The sequence below is a fragment of the Vombatus ursinus genome, unplaced genomic scaffold, assembly GCF_900497805.2.
Source record: "Vombatus ursinus unplaced genomic scaffold, bare-nosed wombat genome assembly UNPS02014932.1, whole genome shotgun sequence".
Lineage (NCBI taxonomy): Eukaryota > Metazoa > Chordata > Mammalia > Diprotodontia > Vombatidae > Vombatus > Vombatus ursinus.
This window is the reverse complement of record NW_020954710.1, coordinates 8,684,744-8,699,504: the sequence shown is the minus strand read 5'-3', so window position 1 is coordinate 8,699,504 and position 14,761 is coordinate 8,684,744. Positions and strand designations below refer to the sequence as shown.

At 50.3% G+C, this 14,761-nt stretch overlaps 1 protein-coding gene across 6 annotated transcripts in view; it reads right to left on the bottom strand.

Annotated features, from left to right (window-relative positions):
- RERE (arginine-glutamic acid dipeptide repeats) overlaps positions 1-14,761 on the bottom strand; it is a 591,972-nt gene that overhangs the window by 4,599 nt on the left and 572,612 nt on the right. For 5 of the 6 annotated variants that reach the window (XM_027843796.1, XM_027843799.1, XM_027843800.1 and 2 more), the window contains 9 exons: positions 13,540-13,702; positions 12,426-12,518; positions 11,545-11,744; positions 9,641-9,802; positions 8,502-8,624; positions 6,619-7,970; positions 6,082-6,304; positions 4,533-5,256; positions 425-571 (listed from right to left, as the gene is read on the bottom strand). In XM_027843796.1, the coding sequence (XP_027699597.1) occupies positions 425-571; positions 4,533-5,256; positions 6,082-6,304; positions 6,619-7,970; positions 8,502-8,624; positions 9,641-9,802; positions 11,545-11,744; positions 12,426-12,518; positions 13,540-13,702 (3,187 nt within the window). The remainder of the gene's footprint in view (positions 1-424; positions 572-4,532; positions 5,257-6,081; positions 6,305-6,618; positions 7,971-8,501; positions 8,625-9,640; positions 9,803-11,544; positions 11,745-12,425; positions 12,519-13,539; positions 13,703-14,761) is intronic. The other variant, XM_027843797.1, reaches the window with a different exon arrangement.

Sequence of the window (14,761 nt, the reverse complement as noted above, 5' to 3'; positions counted from 1 at the left end):
AACTGATTCCATGGGAGCTAAGATCAATAAATGAAATAATATAAAGGAAAAAAGCCTATGAAAGCAGAGTATGGCATTTTTAAGCTGGTTCAGAATAGGTAAGACCACCTTCTTCAGACCCTGCAAAAAGGTATTCCCCCCAAGACTGTTGGAATCCCATCTCCTGATGTTGTAGAGTGCCTCCCTCACTCTGACAGAGCCACCAGGGCCTTACAAGACAGGGGAGGTGTTCATGATACATAGGATCGTCATGACTACTCCCATATCCTTTCTGAACATGAATATAAAAGGTCAGCCACGAGGGTAGCACCAGAGCTCAAGTCTTGATTCCACCTCCGAGTGCCATCACAGTGTGCCCTATCAGCATGTTTAAGACAACCTTTGAGAAAGCCTTTTGCAAACGTGTACAGATGAGAGTTCTCACCGAAAACTGGATGTCGAAGCATCTCATGCTCATGGGGTGGCTGTCCGAGCAGAGGGTTGGGGAGGGTGCCAGGGGGATAAGGGAACCGGGCCAGATGAGGGCCAGCTGCTAAGGGGTCTACCAGTGGGTGCACAGGACCTGCTGAACCTGGAAAATGGAGAAAAACCAGAAGGAAACGTGTCTTATTAGCACTGAAACTTCATCAACATTTGGTCTTGTTATTTTTATGACACATAATAATAAGCAGCATTTGCACAGATTGACCTTTTGTTATAACTCTCAAGGATTAACCCCCTCTAAAACCACTCCTCTAGCACTCCTGTTAGAAGTGATGTCTGCTTGCGCAACCGTCTTAGTTGTTAATGCAACAACCTCTAACTTTTAAGTTCATTCAGTAAGGAGAAAAATGTAGGAGAGAAGAATATCAGAGGTGCAGGAAGAAAAATAGGAGAGAAAACCCCTGCAGCAGGAGCTCCTTCTGGGTTCCCGGCCCACCCACCACAAGGGAGGATGGCTTGTCTGAGCTGTGCTTGGCAGGTGCCTGTCTGTGTGGGGAGGGGTCAAGTCTGTGAGAAGAAGCCTCCAGTTCAAACACCTGGATCACCAGAGGACCCCAGGGTCCAGCTCCAGCTGCTTCCCAACCCCTCCTCAGGTGACTGAGCCTAGGCCATCCTTTTTGTCAGTCCATTCAGCTTTTGTCTGGCATGCCACCAGAAGGTCTGCTGTCTCCCATGTCTGAATCTTGTCTTGGCTGCAGCCCAAGGCACTGGGCACGGAGTAGGGCTAAAGTGACCTTTAGGGGACATGACATGACCAGAATGTCTAGCAAGCTGGTGGTGACCTTGGGAAAAACTTCAGGCATCTATCCCACTTCCCTGGCCTGCATAGATCCTGCTGCCTCTCCTTCCTGGGCAAACTGGAATGCAGCTTTATGTACTCATCTCTGTCTCTCTCACCAGCTCAGCCTGGGGAAGCCATGAACCGTAACGATGAGCTATGCAAACACTGACCTACTGGAGCACAACAAACAAGATGCACTCATGAGCCAGACCCATAGCCCGGGCTCAGCTTAACCGCACTGTGCTCACCAGAGCTGTTTCTAGAAAGGCTTTGGTCAGCTTCTTTGGTCTCTGCTGGTCAGGCAGAGAGGCCAGGTGCTCGTGGGCTCTCCCTTTCCCCTTCTCTTCCCTGTCTCTCTCTTTCTCCCTTAACACTGTCTCCCCTCTCTTTGTCTTCCCTGCCATTGTTCTCTTCCAATCACTTTCCCCTATGTACTGCTCTAAGCCAAGCACCAACCCCCTTTCACACATTTCCATGGTACTTTTGGCTAAAAATTCAATCTGTTGTCTCTGAATCCCACCTGGGTCTCTGACTAATGACTCCTCTACTTTGCAATATTGACTCTTTCTGATCTACAAAAGGTGCTTTTCCTATTCTGACCTTATAAATCAGGGTTAGCCAATAGAGGAATTTAGCCTATAGGTTAAATTTAGTCTTCTACTCCATTGTGATCTACCAGTCAATCAACCGGTTATTCCTTCTAAGCTTTCCCTAGGATGTAGGATAGACAAACCATTCTGTTTTATTCCCAGTTCTACAAAGATCCACACCCTAAAGATACTAATAACTGGACCAACTCCAACCCCACCTCTTTGTCTGAAAGCACACTCTCCAATTTATCTTATCTTTATTTTGTTTGTACAGAGTTGTTTTCACATTGGCTAATAAGGCTGTGAACTCCTTGAAAGCAGGACCTATAGTTGGTCTGCCTTCTTTGTATTCTCCAGGGCCTAGCACACAGTGGGTGTTTAATAAATGCTTACTGACTGATGAAGACACAAGGCCACACTTTCACTTACAATGTTTTACACAACAGGAGTTCCAACTCCAAGGGAGAGGCAGGCCATTTGTAATGTATTTGCTTAAGCTGCAAAGAGGGCAGGAACTGGCCTAAACTTCCCATTTTCCCCACGCTGAAGCTTAGAGCTCTGCATTTATGTCACGTCAGGTTATGAGGCCGGGTCAGAAGTGGATGACACCACTATACTATTAACTTGGCAGCTGAAGGAACACTGACCCCCGTGACATCACAGATTAGTGGGGTACACATGGTGTACATGGTCACCTGATGACACTTCAAGAACCCTAGCAGACCCGTCAGCACTGACTGCCAAGCTTAGCTCTTCTTAGCATTTCTTCCACTGGCGGCTGTGGGGCTGGAGATCCTGTAATACCAGGGCAGGGCACAAGTCTCCCCCACCCCCAACCCCCGAAACATGGGGATTTCAGTCCTGGAGGTGCAGGGGTCTGGTATGACTGCTATACTTCATCTCATTCGGGCTGCAGGTCAGTTTGTTGTTGCCAGCATCTCCAACCTTCACCCCCATCTCAGAGTGGCCATGGAAAGCAAAGACTCAGAAATATCCCAAAATAAAGAGTTGTACATATGACCGGGATTCTTGGAACTCCTGCTGCTGAACTGGGTGGGAGTGAGGTCTTCATGTAAATCTTCACTAAATAAGAAGTTAGGCCCAGGATGTTCTGCAGCTAGCTTGGCTTCTGTTCATCAGCACATGCCCTCCAACACTTCCTGGGGCCTCTTTTTCTAGAAGAGTTTCTCAAACTGGGGCCCTTGAACTTTATAGACACATAACTGGCTTCCTTTGCAATCCTATGTATATTTTACTTTACACATTCACAAATCTTATTCTGTGATGGAGTTTGGAGACATTGCCCAAAGGCACCTAGCCACACAAAAGGTAAAGTCCTGCTCTAGAGTGTTTGAGGACACACAATCATGGCCAGAGAAGCTGGAAGGGACTGTCTATTCCAGCTCCAATTCGTAGATGTAGTAACCTGTCCAAGGAAGCAGCTGGGGTGGACGCCAGAGGGTGCCGAGCGCCAGGCTGAGACTCAGGAAGACCTGAGATCCAACCGGACCTCAGACACTTCCTGGCTGTGTGACCTTGGGCAAGTCACTTAACTTCCGTCTGCCTCAGTTTCTGGGCTCTGCCTTGCAGGTCACTGGGAGGATCAAACACTGAGCACTGTTCCTGGCACACAGTGAGCATTCTAGAAATGCGTATTCCTTTCCACATGTCACGCAGTGCCAGAACTGAACTTTAAGCCTCTTCCTCAAGATTGCCTGGTTGCAGAGGGGGCAACAACAGGTTTTTCCTCAAGCTTTAACAAGGGGAGTCCCTTCTCTAGGCCTCTGCACACAAGCTAAGCCAAGGGTCAAAGCCGTCTTGCATCTCTTTGTGTCTCACGGCCCAAAGACCGGGGATGGGGGTGGAGGAGGCCCTAAGAGGACACCCTGAATGAAGGGCACTGGGATTTAGAAAACCATACACACATGTGCCTATCCCCACCAGAGGCTCAGACACCCACTGGGGCTGGAGGACACAGCCCTGGGGCTCCTTGTAACTTCACCTATTAAATCAAGGACATATCCTTTTATAGAGTAAAGGTAAAAGCTAGATGAGGCAATGAGCAAAGCTATTAGAAAGGCAGATGTCCTGCTCAGTCAAACAGGCATCCGCTCTTTTGGGGGCTGCTTCTCAGTGACCCTGGTGAACCCTGGCTCATCTGCTCAATCAGGCTGGCCAACCCTGCCCTGCATCACCACCAGAACTTCCTGTCGAGTGTGCACGGGCTCTGAGGTGAGAGGAGGCCCCGAGTTCCCTTTCCTCCTCGACCGCTCACAAAGAAGGCCTGTTACGTGACAGCAGCTGAGGCAGCTCTGGGACTCTTCGTCGTTACCACCAAGTTTTGCCCTCAGAGCCTCCATTTGTCTCTTTACAACTTTTACCCAGTGCTCCCCATTCTGTTCTTCCATATGACCAACCCTTGGAGTCAGTTCTCCTGTGTGTCCTGCCTCGTCCCCCAACACCCCAGGTGCACAGGACCACCGGGCCCTCAAGGAAGGATTTCAGAGCATGGGGCTGATTTCTCCTTCGGCACACTGGCTCCCTATGAGAGCCTGGCCACCCAAAGCTGACATCTGAAGGCCTTGAAAGACCCTTTTCCAGCTGCTGACCCTCTCAGAGGCCAATGCACTTTCCCCACCCACTGGCTCTCCTTGCCCTATGTCCCCTCAGAGGCTCACCTTGATGTAAAGGATCCTGCTGATGGAGATGAAGATGCGAGTGTATGTGTGAGTGTTGATGGTGATGGGGGGTCACGTTAAACATCTGGAGCCGTGCAAGGGGGTCGTTAGTCAGTGAGGCCATCCGCTCAGCATGGATTCTCTCAGCTGCCAGTCTATCAGGGTAGCTCATTTCAGGCCGCAGCTGAGGACCAGCCAGGGCAAGTCTCTCCCTCTCCAGGGGGTTCAGCCCCGGGTGGAAGGAAGCAAAAGGGTGAGGTCCTGCAGTAGGGGGTATCGTGAGGGCACCATGCCGGGCAAAATGCTCCATGGGGTTGGTGGCCGGGTGCAGGGCATCCAACTCAGGAGGCTTCACCTCAAACCCTGGCTTCATCCTCTCCCGTAGCTCACGTTCCCGGATCTCCCGTTCCCGGATCTCTCGTTCTCGAAGTTCCCGCTCCCGGATTGTGGGATCCACATTGTAGAGGCCAGGCATGTGATAGGCAAGGAGGGGATCAGTGGGATTGAGGGGAACAAAGAAAGGATGATTGCGGTTGGTAGGTGACATCACATGGGGCCGCGCATATTCACTAAGAGTCCGAAGCGCGGGTGTGTCGGGCCCAATGTACGGAGGGACAGCAGCGATGGTAGTTGGGGGTGGTTCAAAGGATGGCCGCATGTGGGCAGGTCCACTGAGCTGAGAGTCACTGAGTCGACTTTCATGGGAGGAGCTGGATGCCTTCTGCTAACAGGAAAAGGGAGGAGGAGGTTAACTGACAGAAAAAACTTCAGCTGGAATATGCATACAACCAAGCCAACCACAGAGAGCAACGCGGGCTCCTCACCCAGGAACATGCCCTGCATCCCTATCTGGGAGCTTCCCTGCAAGCCAGACAACATGCCCTGGGAGCCAGGCAGGGAGAGCCCCACAAAATTACTCTCCAAGTGCCAAGCTCGGGCCCATCAGCTTCTAGTCTAGACAAGGAAAGTCGTTGGTGGAAATAAGGAAGGCACCGAAGAGGGAAGTCGGGGCAAACCCTGTTCTGGGGTCATGGGCACAGAAGGAAGCGGAGGAGAATCTCTTGCGTCGGTCACTCTGCCTCAGTCTACCATGCTTTACCCCCTCTTAACTCTTGCCACAGTCCCCTGAACCATGCTACTAACGAAATCAGAAATGATTTGGGGGACGATAGACTGGAAGCTTATATGACTGATGAAAATATATTCTTCTAGGTTCTCCTCAAATAATCATAGAGATGCTAATAATCATTGCCATTTACGGAATACTTTTTCAGGTCTACAAACCACCCACTCTCATGTGAACCTCACAACAATCCTGTGATAGAGGTGCCCTTACAGGTATTATTACACCCATTTTATAAATGAATCAATGACTTGGCCATCATAAGTGGGATGAATTCTCTCCACTAGGTCACTCTGGCTCCACAGGCAGCTACCCCTGGGACGTGGGCCCTCTGCACACGGGCCTTGTCCCAGTGGTCTCTCCCCTGCCTGCTCAGGCCGGCGGCTGATTTCCTGGCTGATGGTTCTCAGGAGGACAATGACTCACCGCAGCTCGCTCTGCTTCTCGTTCTCGTTCGCGTTCCCGTTCCCGCTCCTTTTCTTTCTCCTTTTCTCGTTCCCTCTCTTCTCGTGCCTTCTGTTCTGCCTCTCGTTTGGCCTTTTCAATCGCCTCCTCCCTCTTCTTGGCAAGTTTGGATCCCGACAAGGGCATGAAGTAAAGGTCAGTTCGCGCACATGAGTTGTAGCCCCTGTCCAAGTGTTTGTAGAATCTGAAAGGGACCAAAGACTCCTCAGAGAAGAGAACAGAAGCGTTCGAGAAAGAGGATTTCTCCAGGATTCAGGGCAGGATCAGACCTTGCTAATACAGCTAGCCGTGGCCAGTTCTCCCTGGTACCCGCCCCACTCACTATCCAGCCTGAGCTCATGCATGTCAGAACTCAGGATGCCTACCTCGTGAGGAGAGTTCAGGTGAAACTGATTTAAGCAAAACTTTCCCGGTGCTGACCTTGACCTGGTAAAGCAGGTCTAGACTTGCCAGTGAATGGTGGCCAACAGAACCCTCCCTCCTTGCAGACGCCCTTACCTGGCAGACTGGCTGGCGTGGCTTGGTGTATCCACTACAGTGGGTTCGGGGGAAGGGCTTCGGGGTGGGGGAGGGGGACTTTCAGGTTCCTCTGTTTCATCGGGTGCCTCCTCCTTGATCTGGATGGGTGGGATGGCGCAGGAGGTCACTACGGGGACACTTCCACTAGAGGTCCCAGGCGTGGAACAGGATGGCTGGGATGGAGCACTTGGCCCAGACGGGGGGGTGGAGGTGGAAGGGCAGGATGGAGGAGTGATGGGAGGGGGCCCCCCAGGCACAAAGGGGTGCTGAGAAAATGGAGGCTGGGGGGGAACCTGGTGAAGGCCTGAAGTGGGATGGCTGGCTACCGGTGGGAGGCTCTGGCTTTGAGTCAGAACCGGGGGCTGAGCTGGAGACGACGGTAGCGGCTGACTCTGGGGCATCAGCTGTAAAGGAGGCGGGTGAGCGGAGGGGGGATGATGTGTGGACAGTGAACTCAGGGGCTTCAAAGCAGGAGGAGGCGGCAGGTTGGAGTTCATGGAGAATGGAGAAGGTCCCGAGAGATGAGGTGGGTGCTTGTGGGACTGGGGGGTGGGCAGCTGCGGGATAGGGGTCGTGGGAGGGGGTTTTATGTGAGGCATTGCCATAGGTGCGGGAGGAAGCGGCTGTTCTCGTGGGGGCTGAGGAGGCTGTAGCGCTGGCTGGGAGGCTTGGACCTGTAAGGAGCCATGAGGGTGGGCAGGAGCTTGTGTTGCTGGGAGTGGAACCTGAGACTGAGAAGACTGAGAGGCGAGGGGGAAAGGCTGTGGCGGTCCCGGGTGTGGCAAGAGAGGCTGCGCCTGTAAGCTGTGAGGTCCAGGGGGTACCTGGCCATGAAGTGGGGGCTGTGGATGAGACTGGGATGAGGCAGGAGCCTGGGGTTGGTTCTGTGCTATGCTCAAGGGCTGCAAAGGTGGGTGTGGCGAAGGAAGTCGTTGTGGATGCAGAGCTGGGGCCTGTTGGATATGGGAGTGGGCTGGAGATGGAACAGGAGCCTGAGGCTGGCCGGGCGGCTGAGCTACTGATGGTGAAACCTGAGGGGGGGCCGATGGAGCGCTCGCCGGCGTGGGCACTGGGGTCGGGAGCTGGGCTGCCCCTGGAGGAGTGGAGGGGGCAGCCTGGGCAGGGCCGCCGGGAGCCTGCACCACTTGCTGCTGGGCAGAGGAGTCTGAGTCACTCTCATTGTCCTGAGGGCTGGGGATGCTGGGGGAGGTGCTGCGATTGTCCTGGTCAATGTCCTTGGGGTCACTGCTCCCTTCATCATTAACACTGCGACTGTCTGAACTCTCTCCTTCTCCCTCACCCTCCGATGGAGAGTTGGGCCGGCTGATCTCCTGCAGGGCACAGAGAAAGGGGAGATGTGCAGCTGGACGTGAGGGAGGTGCTGCCCTTCGTGATGACTGCTCCCCCCGCTACCGTGATCCGGACATCCAATTCTTGTCTCCGCAGACCTGGCTGCGTGTATCCCAGTCTGGCTCTCCCTCGGAGCGTGTGCTCCGCAGCTAGCTCCCAGCTTGCTTGGCCACCCCCCATTACCCCCTAAACTGATGCTGTACAACGTACTTTAATCAGTTTGCAAAAATTTTACTACCAGAAATCCTTACTATTAACTTAAAAACGAACTCTTCATTCTCTTCCTCTACCCTTCCATCCTGATCTTTTCACTTCCAGCTCTCAGACCCCCAAACCCTGAGCTGCCAGGCTGAAGCTGGGTAGAAGAGTCAGACCTGGGAGTTTACTGACTGGTCATTCACATTCTCTGGGTTGGAAAACACTGCTCTAAGTAAAAGGAAGAGATGATGTGGGGGACCACCCTGAATGTCACTCCCAGCAAGATGAGGGCCCAAACACTCCCAAGGTCTCACCTGGGGGCTGTGGGTTTTGGATTTCTTGGCGCTGGTTCTCTCGGGCTCCTCAGTATCTGATGTTGCCTTTTCTCGCTGACGCTTGGTACTCTTAAGAGGTGAAGATGCTTCTTCCTTTATCTTCTATTAATAAGAACCATGCAAGGGAGAGGAGATATCAGGGCTTGAGCGTATCTTCTGTTCCATCATTTTAATTAAAATAGAAAGTAAACCCCAACAGATTCACGGGGAAGGGGTTGTAATGAGGCACAGCTTGGCTCAATGGGAAGAGAAAGCTCTCCTACATGCAATGGGTTGGCCATGGCCCCTTTCCTGGAAGTCTTCCAACCAAAGACTGAATATACCCACTTTGGGTACATCTTGTTGAGGGGAATAGCGTTCAAGCCCAGACTCCTTCGGCCCCTTCCTGTTCTGAGACTCTGTGACCCTTGTGGGGGGATTTCAGGCATGAGGACACCCTGAGATGGTCTACACTGAGGTGACAGAGGAAATGCTGAGCTTGGGGAACAGCTAGGAGCCCAGTTTAGTTGGAAATGAATGAAGGGGAATAATATGAAGGCATCATCATCATCATCATCACAATAATACTGACATGAATGAGGAAAGCAGCAGGGCAGAATGGCAACAGCACTGTGCTGAGTCAAAGATTGAGATTCAAATTCCAGCTTCACCTTGGGCAAGTCATTTAAATCTCTGGGCCTCAAATTTATCAAGTCCAAAATGAGGGTACTGTACTAGATGGCCTCCAATTCTCTTCTGGTTTTTAATCTTTTGATCCTATGCTCCCCCAAAAGGATCCTTGACAGGGGCTCTTAAAGGCAAGGTGGGGGTAGGGGGAGGTCTACTTAATCCAGAGGCAACAGGAAACCACTGAAGGTTTTTGAGAAGAAGAGTAAGACTGCCACATTATTTGACAAAGTTAGATTGGAGCATTATTTGGTTATTTTGGCAAAAGTTTGAAGAGAGAATGAACCAATGAGGCCTAGACTTGAACCTTACACCTATAACAGAAATTACTGAGAGGGATGGGGCACAAGCATCTGACCACAGCCACCTTCCATTCACCTAAGGACCAGCAGGGAAGCAAAACAGGGGACACGCAGATCGCTGGTGGGGATCGTGCCTCCATCGGCACTCACCTTCGTGGATTTCTTCACAGTATCTGCTTTACTGTCATTGCTTGAGGTGCTGGCCGCGCTAGGAGAGTTACGGCCGCTAGATCGGACGTCTTCGTTGATGGGTGAGGCTCTACCATCAGGGCTAGCAGGTTGTTTCTTACGGCCACTGCGTAGTGTAGACATCTAGCATTCCCCAAAACAAACCCCAAAGTATTAAGGTTAGAATGACCGTGCAGTCCCTACTAGACTGTATTTTACTGAAGTGATCACGAAACTCTCAGAAAGCAGTCAATACAGATGGTGCTTGTTAAGTGAGCAAATTACTGTCTCTTTCTTACTAAGAAATCCCTATCACCTTGGGGGAAAGGGGAAAGTAGTTATACCATACACAGACATTTTATAGATAGGGAAATGTACAGTGGGAGGCCAGCACCCTAAGAGGTATTCCATACAGAAATAAGAAATATAGTACTGCCCCCTCTTCTCCTCTCCTGTCTCCTCATCATGAAATAACATTCTCTCAATGTCATCTAAATTAAGATTAAGAAATGGAAAACTAGGAGCACCAAGTCTTTCTTAATCTGTTCTAGAAGGCCCAAGAGGGCTTACACTGAAATCATGGTAATCCTGAGCTCTGATGAAAAGCACCAGATCAGTGGATTTTACTCAGTGGTGTCTGTTAAAAAGGAGAATGGCAGGAAGAGGGTAAGCTTGCCTCCAGCTTGCACACCATGAAGACAACTAGCCACACTGAACTGTAACTCTGTTTTCAATTACTATGGAGCCTTAATGAAGTTCCCTGTGCTTTTTTTGTGGCTGCATGGATGTCTAGCCATCAGGAAAGCCACGAGCCCCATTCAAGCTAGAAGGGAAGCCTGACAGGACCACACCAAGACAAGGTAGGAGGGAAGAGCTGTGCTCAGTGCCAGGCCGGGTGAAAGCATACCACCCCGAAGGCAGAGGCTTGAAAGAAGATGAAGTCATAATGAAAGGACCAGAAAAGAGGACCTACTAGCTCTCCTTGTGAATGTCCTGGTCACAATCTGAACCCAGAAGATAAGAAAGGGAGGCAGATATGAGGATAGAAAAAAAAAAAAAAAAAAACTTGTCAAAAGTCTTCAAAAAATGTACGGAGAAACAAATCCTCAGTGCAAAATATAAAGGGGGGTGGGGTGGGTGGGAAGGAGAGAAGGGAACCTGTCAACCTACCCAGGGAAGAGGCAGGTTCTTGGAAGGAAGGCCAGAGAGGCAGTGACCTGAGAAAGCAGCCCTGAATTGGAAGCCAAGACCAGTGCTTTTTCTCTCAGCTGCTTCTATCACTCTGAGCAAATCACTTTACCTTTTAGGGTCTTCTTAAATTTTTTTTCCATGCACAAAATGGAGTCTTTTCCAAGCCCAGCTTCAAAGAAAGGCTGTGAGAATACCCCTCCTTCCTTTCTACAGATGTGGAGGGCAACTGGTGTGGAACTTGGTGGATGTATTGGCTAGTTTTGCTGAACCGTTTCCCCCTCTTTCTCTTTTATTATTCTGTTATAAAACATGATTCTCTGAGAAGGACACATTTGGAAATGAAGAGGCTATGAAAGCAGGAGAGAACAAAATTTTATCACCTGGATAGGAGTGCATTTTTATATGGACTCTAGTATTATTCCTTAGTGTCTTGTAGGACTTTGGGCATCTTGATGGTACTGAAGAAAGTTAAGAAAAGTGCACTGTAAGCCTTCAAGCACTATAGAAACATGCACAAGAATGATGAATAATGAAATGACGTGTTAATATTGCCTAAGTGGATGATCACCCCAGGGAACAGATCAGAGATTGACAGAAGTCTAAGTGGACAAACGTTTCTGGGAGATTTTCTGCACAGGCAGAGCCCTGGACACGGTGGGGCAGGGGAATGAGGACGCAAGGCCTTCGGGCCGTACCGAGCCTCGACTGCGCCGGGTCCTCATGCTATGCTTTCCGCTGAGCCCATCCTCTTCCTCTTTGACAGGCTTGAACATGAAGGGTGGGGGGTCCACTGGCTTCTCAATGGGGGGGAGCTCGCCGTACTTCTTGAAGTGGATCCGACAGTCAGTGCACAAGAGGATGTTTTCTCGGCCGCCGTGGTGCCAGTCTTTGGAGGCTTCATAAACGATTGGGGGAAAGAGTAAAATACAAGTCAGTACATCCCTGAACAATGAGGTTTACCAGAAGGAATGGCCACCTGGAAGCAGTCTGCTTTGACAGGGAGTCAACCAAAACCCCAAATGCCACACCCGCTTGGGCTGCAGTCTCAACGTGACATGATAAAACCTTCCAGGACCAAGGACTGGGCTATTTCTGGGCTCACTTAGAAGCGGTTACCAGAGCCACGTCTCTGTGAGGTGTCTGGTACCTCATTCAAGCACACGTTGCACACACCGCCTTTCCTGCCCATCTCTTCCACGCCCTCTCTCCCCTCCCCCCACCTTGCCCCAACAAAGCTCTTCAGCATCATGCCTGTGGGTTATGGGCAGGTTCTCTGCACTTGGCACTCAGAGCTCTATACTGATCTGCTAAACAGAAAGTGATTATCACAAGGGACTTAATATGGCCAGAGAGAGTTTGCCGTATTCATTCCTCAACTTTCTCACTTACGTTGGAATTCAAAGTCAGAATAAATTACTGCCTCCTACAGGCTTCAACTGTTATAATATCACTTATTTCAATTCATCAAATTTGTAAACCTTAACAGCACCTGAGACCAGCCTAAGCTAGTAAATCTGCCCAAATAAAGCTGGAGCCAGAACAAAACAGGGCACAACATCTGTCACGCAGCACATACTGGTGGTGAAGCAATGACGACAGGCGTAACCCTTCAGCTCTTGCTCGCTGTCCTCACTGTCAAAATCATCCTCGCTGGCGGAGCTCAAGTCCACTGAAGAAGGAAAGCAGAGCACAGTTGGGGGGAGAGGGGAAGAAAAGAAGAGTTCAGATTAGAATTTCCCCACTGGCTAAAACAAAGAAGTTTCTTCTAAGTACTGGATTCTCAGCTGTGCCCAGGGAGGCTGAGCAGGCAGACAGCTCCTCTGCCTTTGCTCTTCTCCTACGGTAGGGCAGAACAGGCTCAGTCTAGGGGGAAGGCCACCCAGGATGACGGAGGCTGCACAGGGGCAGAACCAGGAATTGCTTCTCAGTTGGCTGTCTTTGGAGAACCACCAGTGCCTTAGTTTCTGAATGTGGGTAGGGGCCCAAGGCTCCAAGATGCACACGTCAACAGTGGGAGGGCTTGCCTAAAGGCTGAGGCGAGAGTCCAATCAGCAAAGTGGCCTCTTGCCTCTCTGGTGTCCCCTACAGCATCACCTGGACAGGAATGTCTGTGCCTGTTCTGATGAAGAATGTGAAGTGGGCCAGGCAGCAGCAGCCTCTGTGTGTGAGGGATTTAAATAGGTACTGTGCTCATGTGGGTAAAATGTCATGGCCTGGAACACAAATGTCAAACGTGGGGCTTGTATCAGGCTATTAAAATGCCTCCTGGACTGTGGTCAACAAGATGACTTTGGTCAGTCACTTCTCTGTGTAGTCAGAACAAGTCAGTCAAATCATCTCATGCTAAACTCTCAAAGAAAAGCATTCTGTCAAGTGGTGAGAACTGTAAGCCTGACTACAGCGGACCCTGCGAGTGCTCCTCAGGCAGCCCGATGCTCATGGACTCAGAGAATGCTGGGACTGAAGGGCTGGGACACCTTCTAATCCCAATACTTCCCATTTCCCTGAGGACAGAGGAATGGTGATCTAATTCGGAAACACATAAATACACATACCTCCCCAGCCACAGAGATAGCTCAGAAGGGCCCTTAACTTCTATGTCCAGCTCTATACAAGTGTGTGTACTGTCTCCACACTCCCCCTCCCCCAATCCCACCAAATATTAGCCAAGGACTCTAGCCTTTACTTACAGAATTCACTGGAGGGAGGTCTGGAAGGAGTGTTGACTGGAGTAGAAGCTGTTCGAGTTTTAATCCTCCGAAATACAGCCTGCCTGCGGTGCCTCCGGTGGGCCCGGGAACTAGCAGCTTCTGGGGTTTTCTTCCAATAGTAATAAAAGGTGATTAATTCTCCCTGCAGAAGAGAAGAGTTGAGTGTCAGTTGGGACTATGGTGGAGGAACACCTCTTTGAACAGTTTTCCTCTTTCTACTGGAAGTGGAAAATATGGTTTAATAACGGGTCCATAATGCCATGGCAACTGCTCTCCTTACGGCAGGGAGGAGCCCTAGTAGACAGGGCACATGTGCTACCCCCAGTTTGTCTGATACAACTTCTTCCTGGTCTCTAACAAAGTCTCTCATACACAGCAAGTGCAAGTACACAAAACATGTTTGCTATGCATACAAAGGGGGTCAGATTATGGTTTGTTTCTAACATTCTGAGGAAAAGCCAGTCCTGCTCATATTGTCAGCTAACAAACCAATCCTGAGTTCTGGCTACTAGCTTGTCCCCTGAGGCCACTGGTCTAAGGCAGTTGTGTGGATCAAAGGAAATTCAAGGACTTCCATAAACACTTATAAACGAAGTATGAAGTGGGGAGTGAGGAGGGAGAAGAGCTGACACTTGAACATCACTCTCCTATGAACTGGTTAAAGGAAGAAGAATATATACACATATGCACAGTTGGGAGCTGAAATCAGTCAATCAGTAAACACTTATTAAGGAGTCCACAATCTAATGTGGAAGACAACAAGCACACAAATGTGTACAAACAAACCACATACTGGATAATCAGGAAATAATCAAGAGAGGGAGGCACAAGGCTTCCTGAAGAAGATGGAATTTGAGTTAGGAAGTCAAGAGGCAGAGTTGAGAGGAGGTGCATTCCAGGCACGGGGAAAATCAAAGAAAATGCCCAGCGCTGAGTGTCTCCTTCGTGGAACAGCCAGGAGGCCAGGGTCACTGGACTGAAGAGTATGTGGCAGGGAATAAGAAGACCGGAGAGACAGGAGAGCACTAGCTCATAAAGGGCTTTGAATGTCAAACAGGATTTTGTATTTGATTCTGGAGGCGATAAGGAGTCGCTGGAGTTTACTGAGCAGGGGAGTGACATGGTCAGAGTTGTGCCTTAGGAAAGTCACTCTGGTGACTAAATGGAGAATGGATTGGAGTGGGGAGAGACGGAGGCAGGC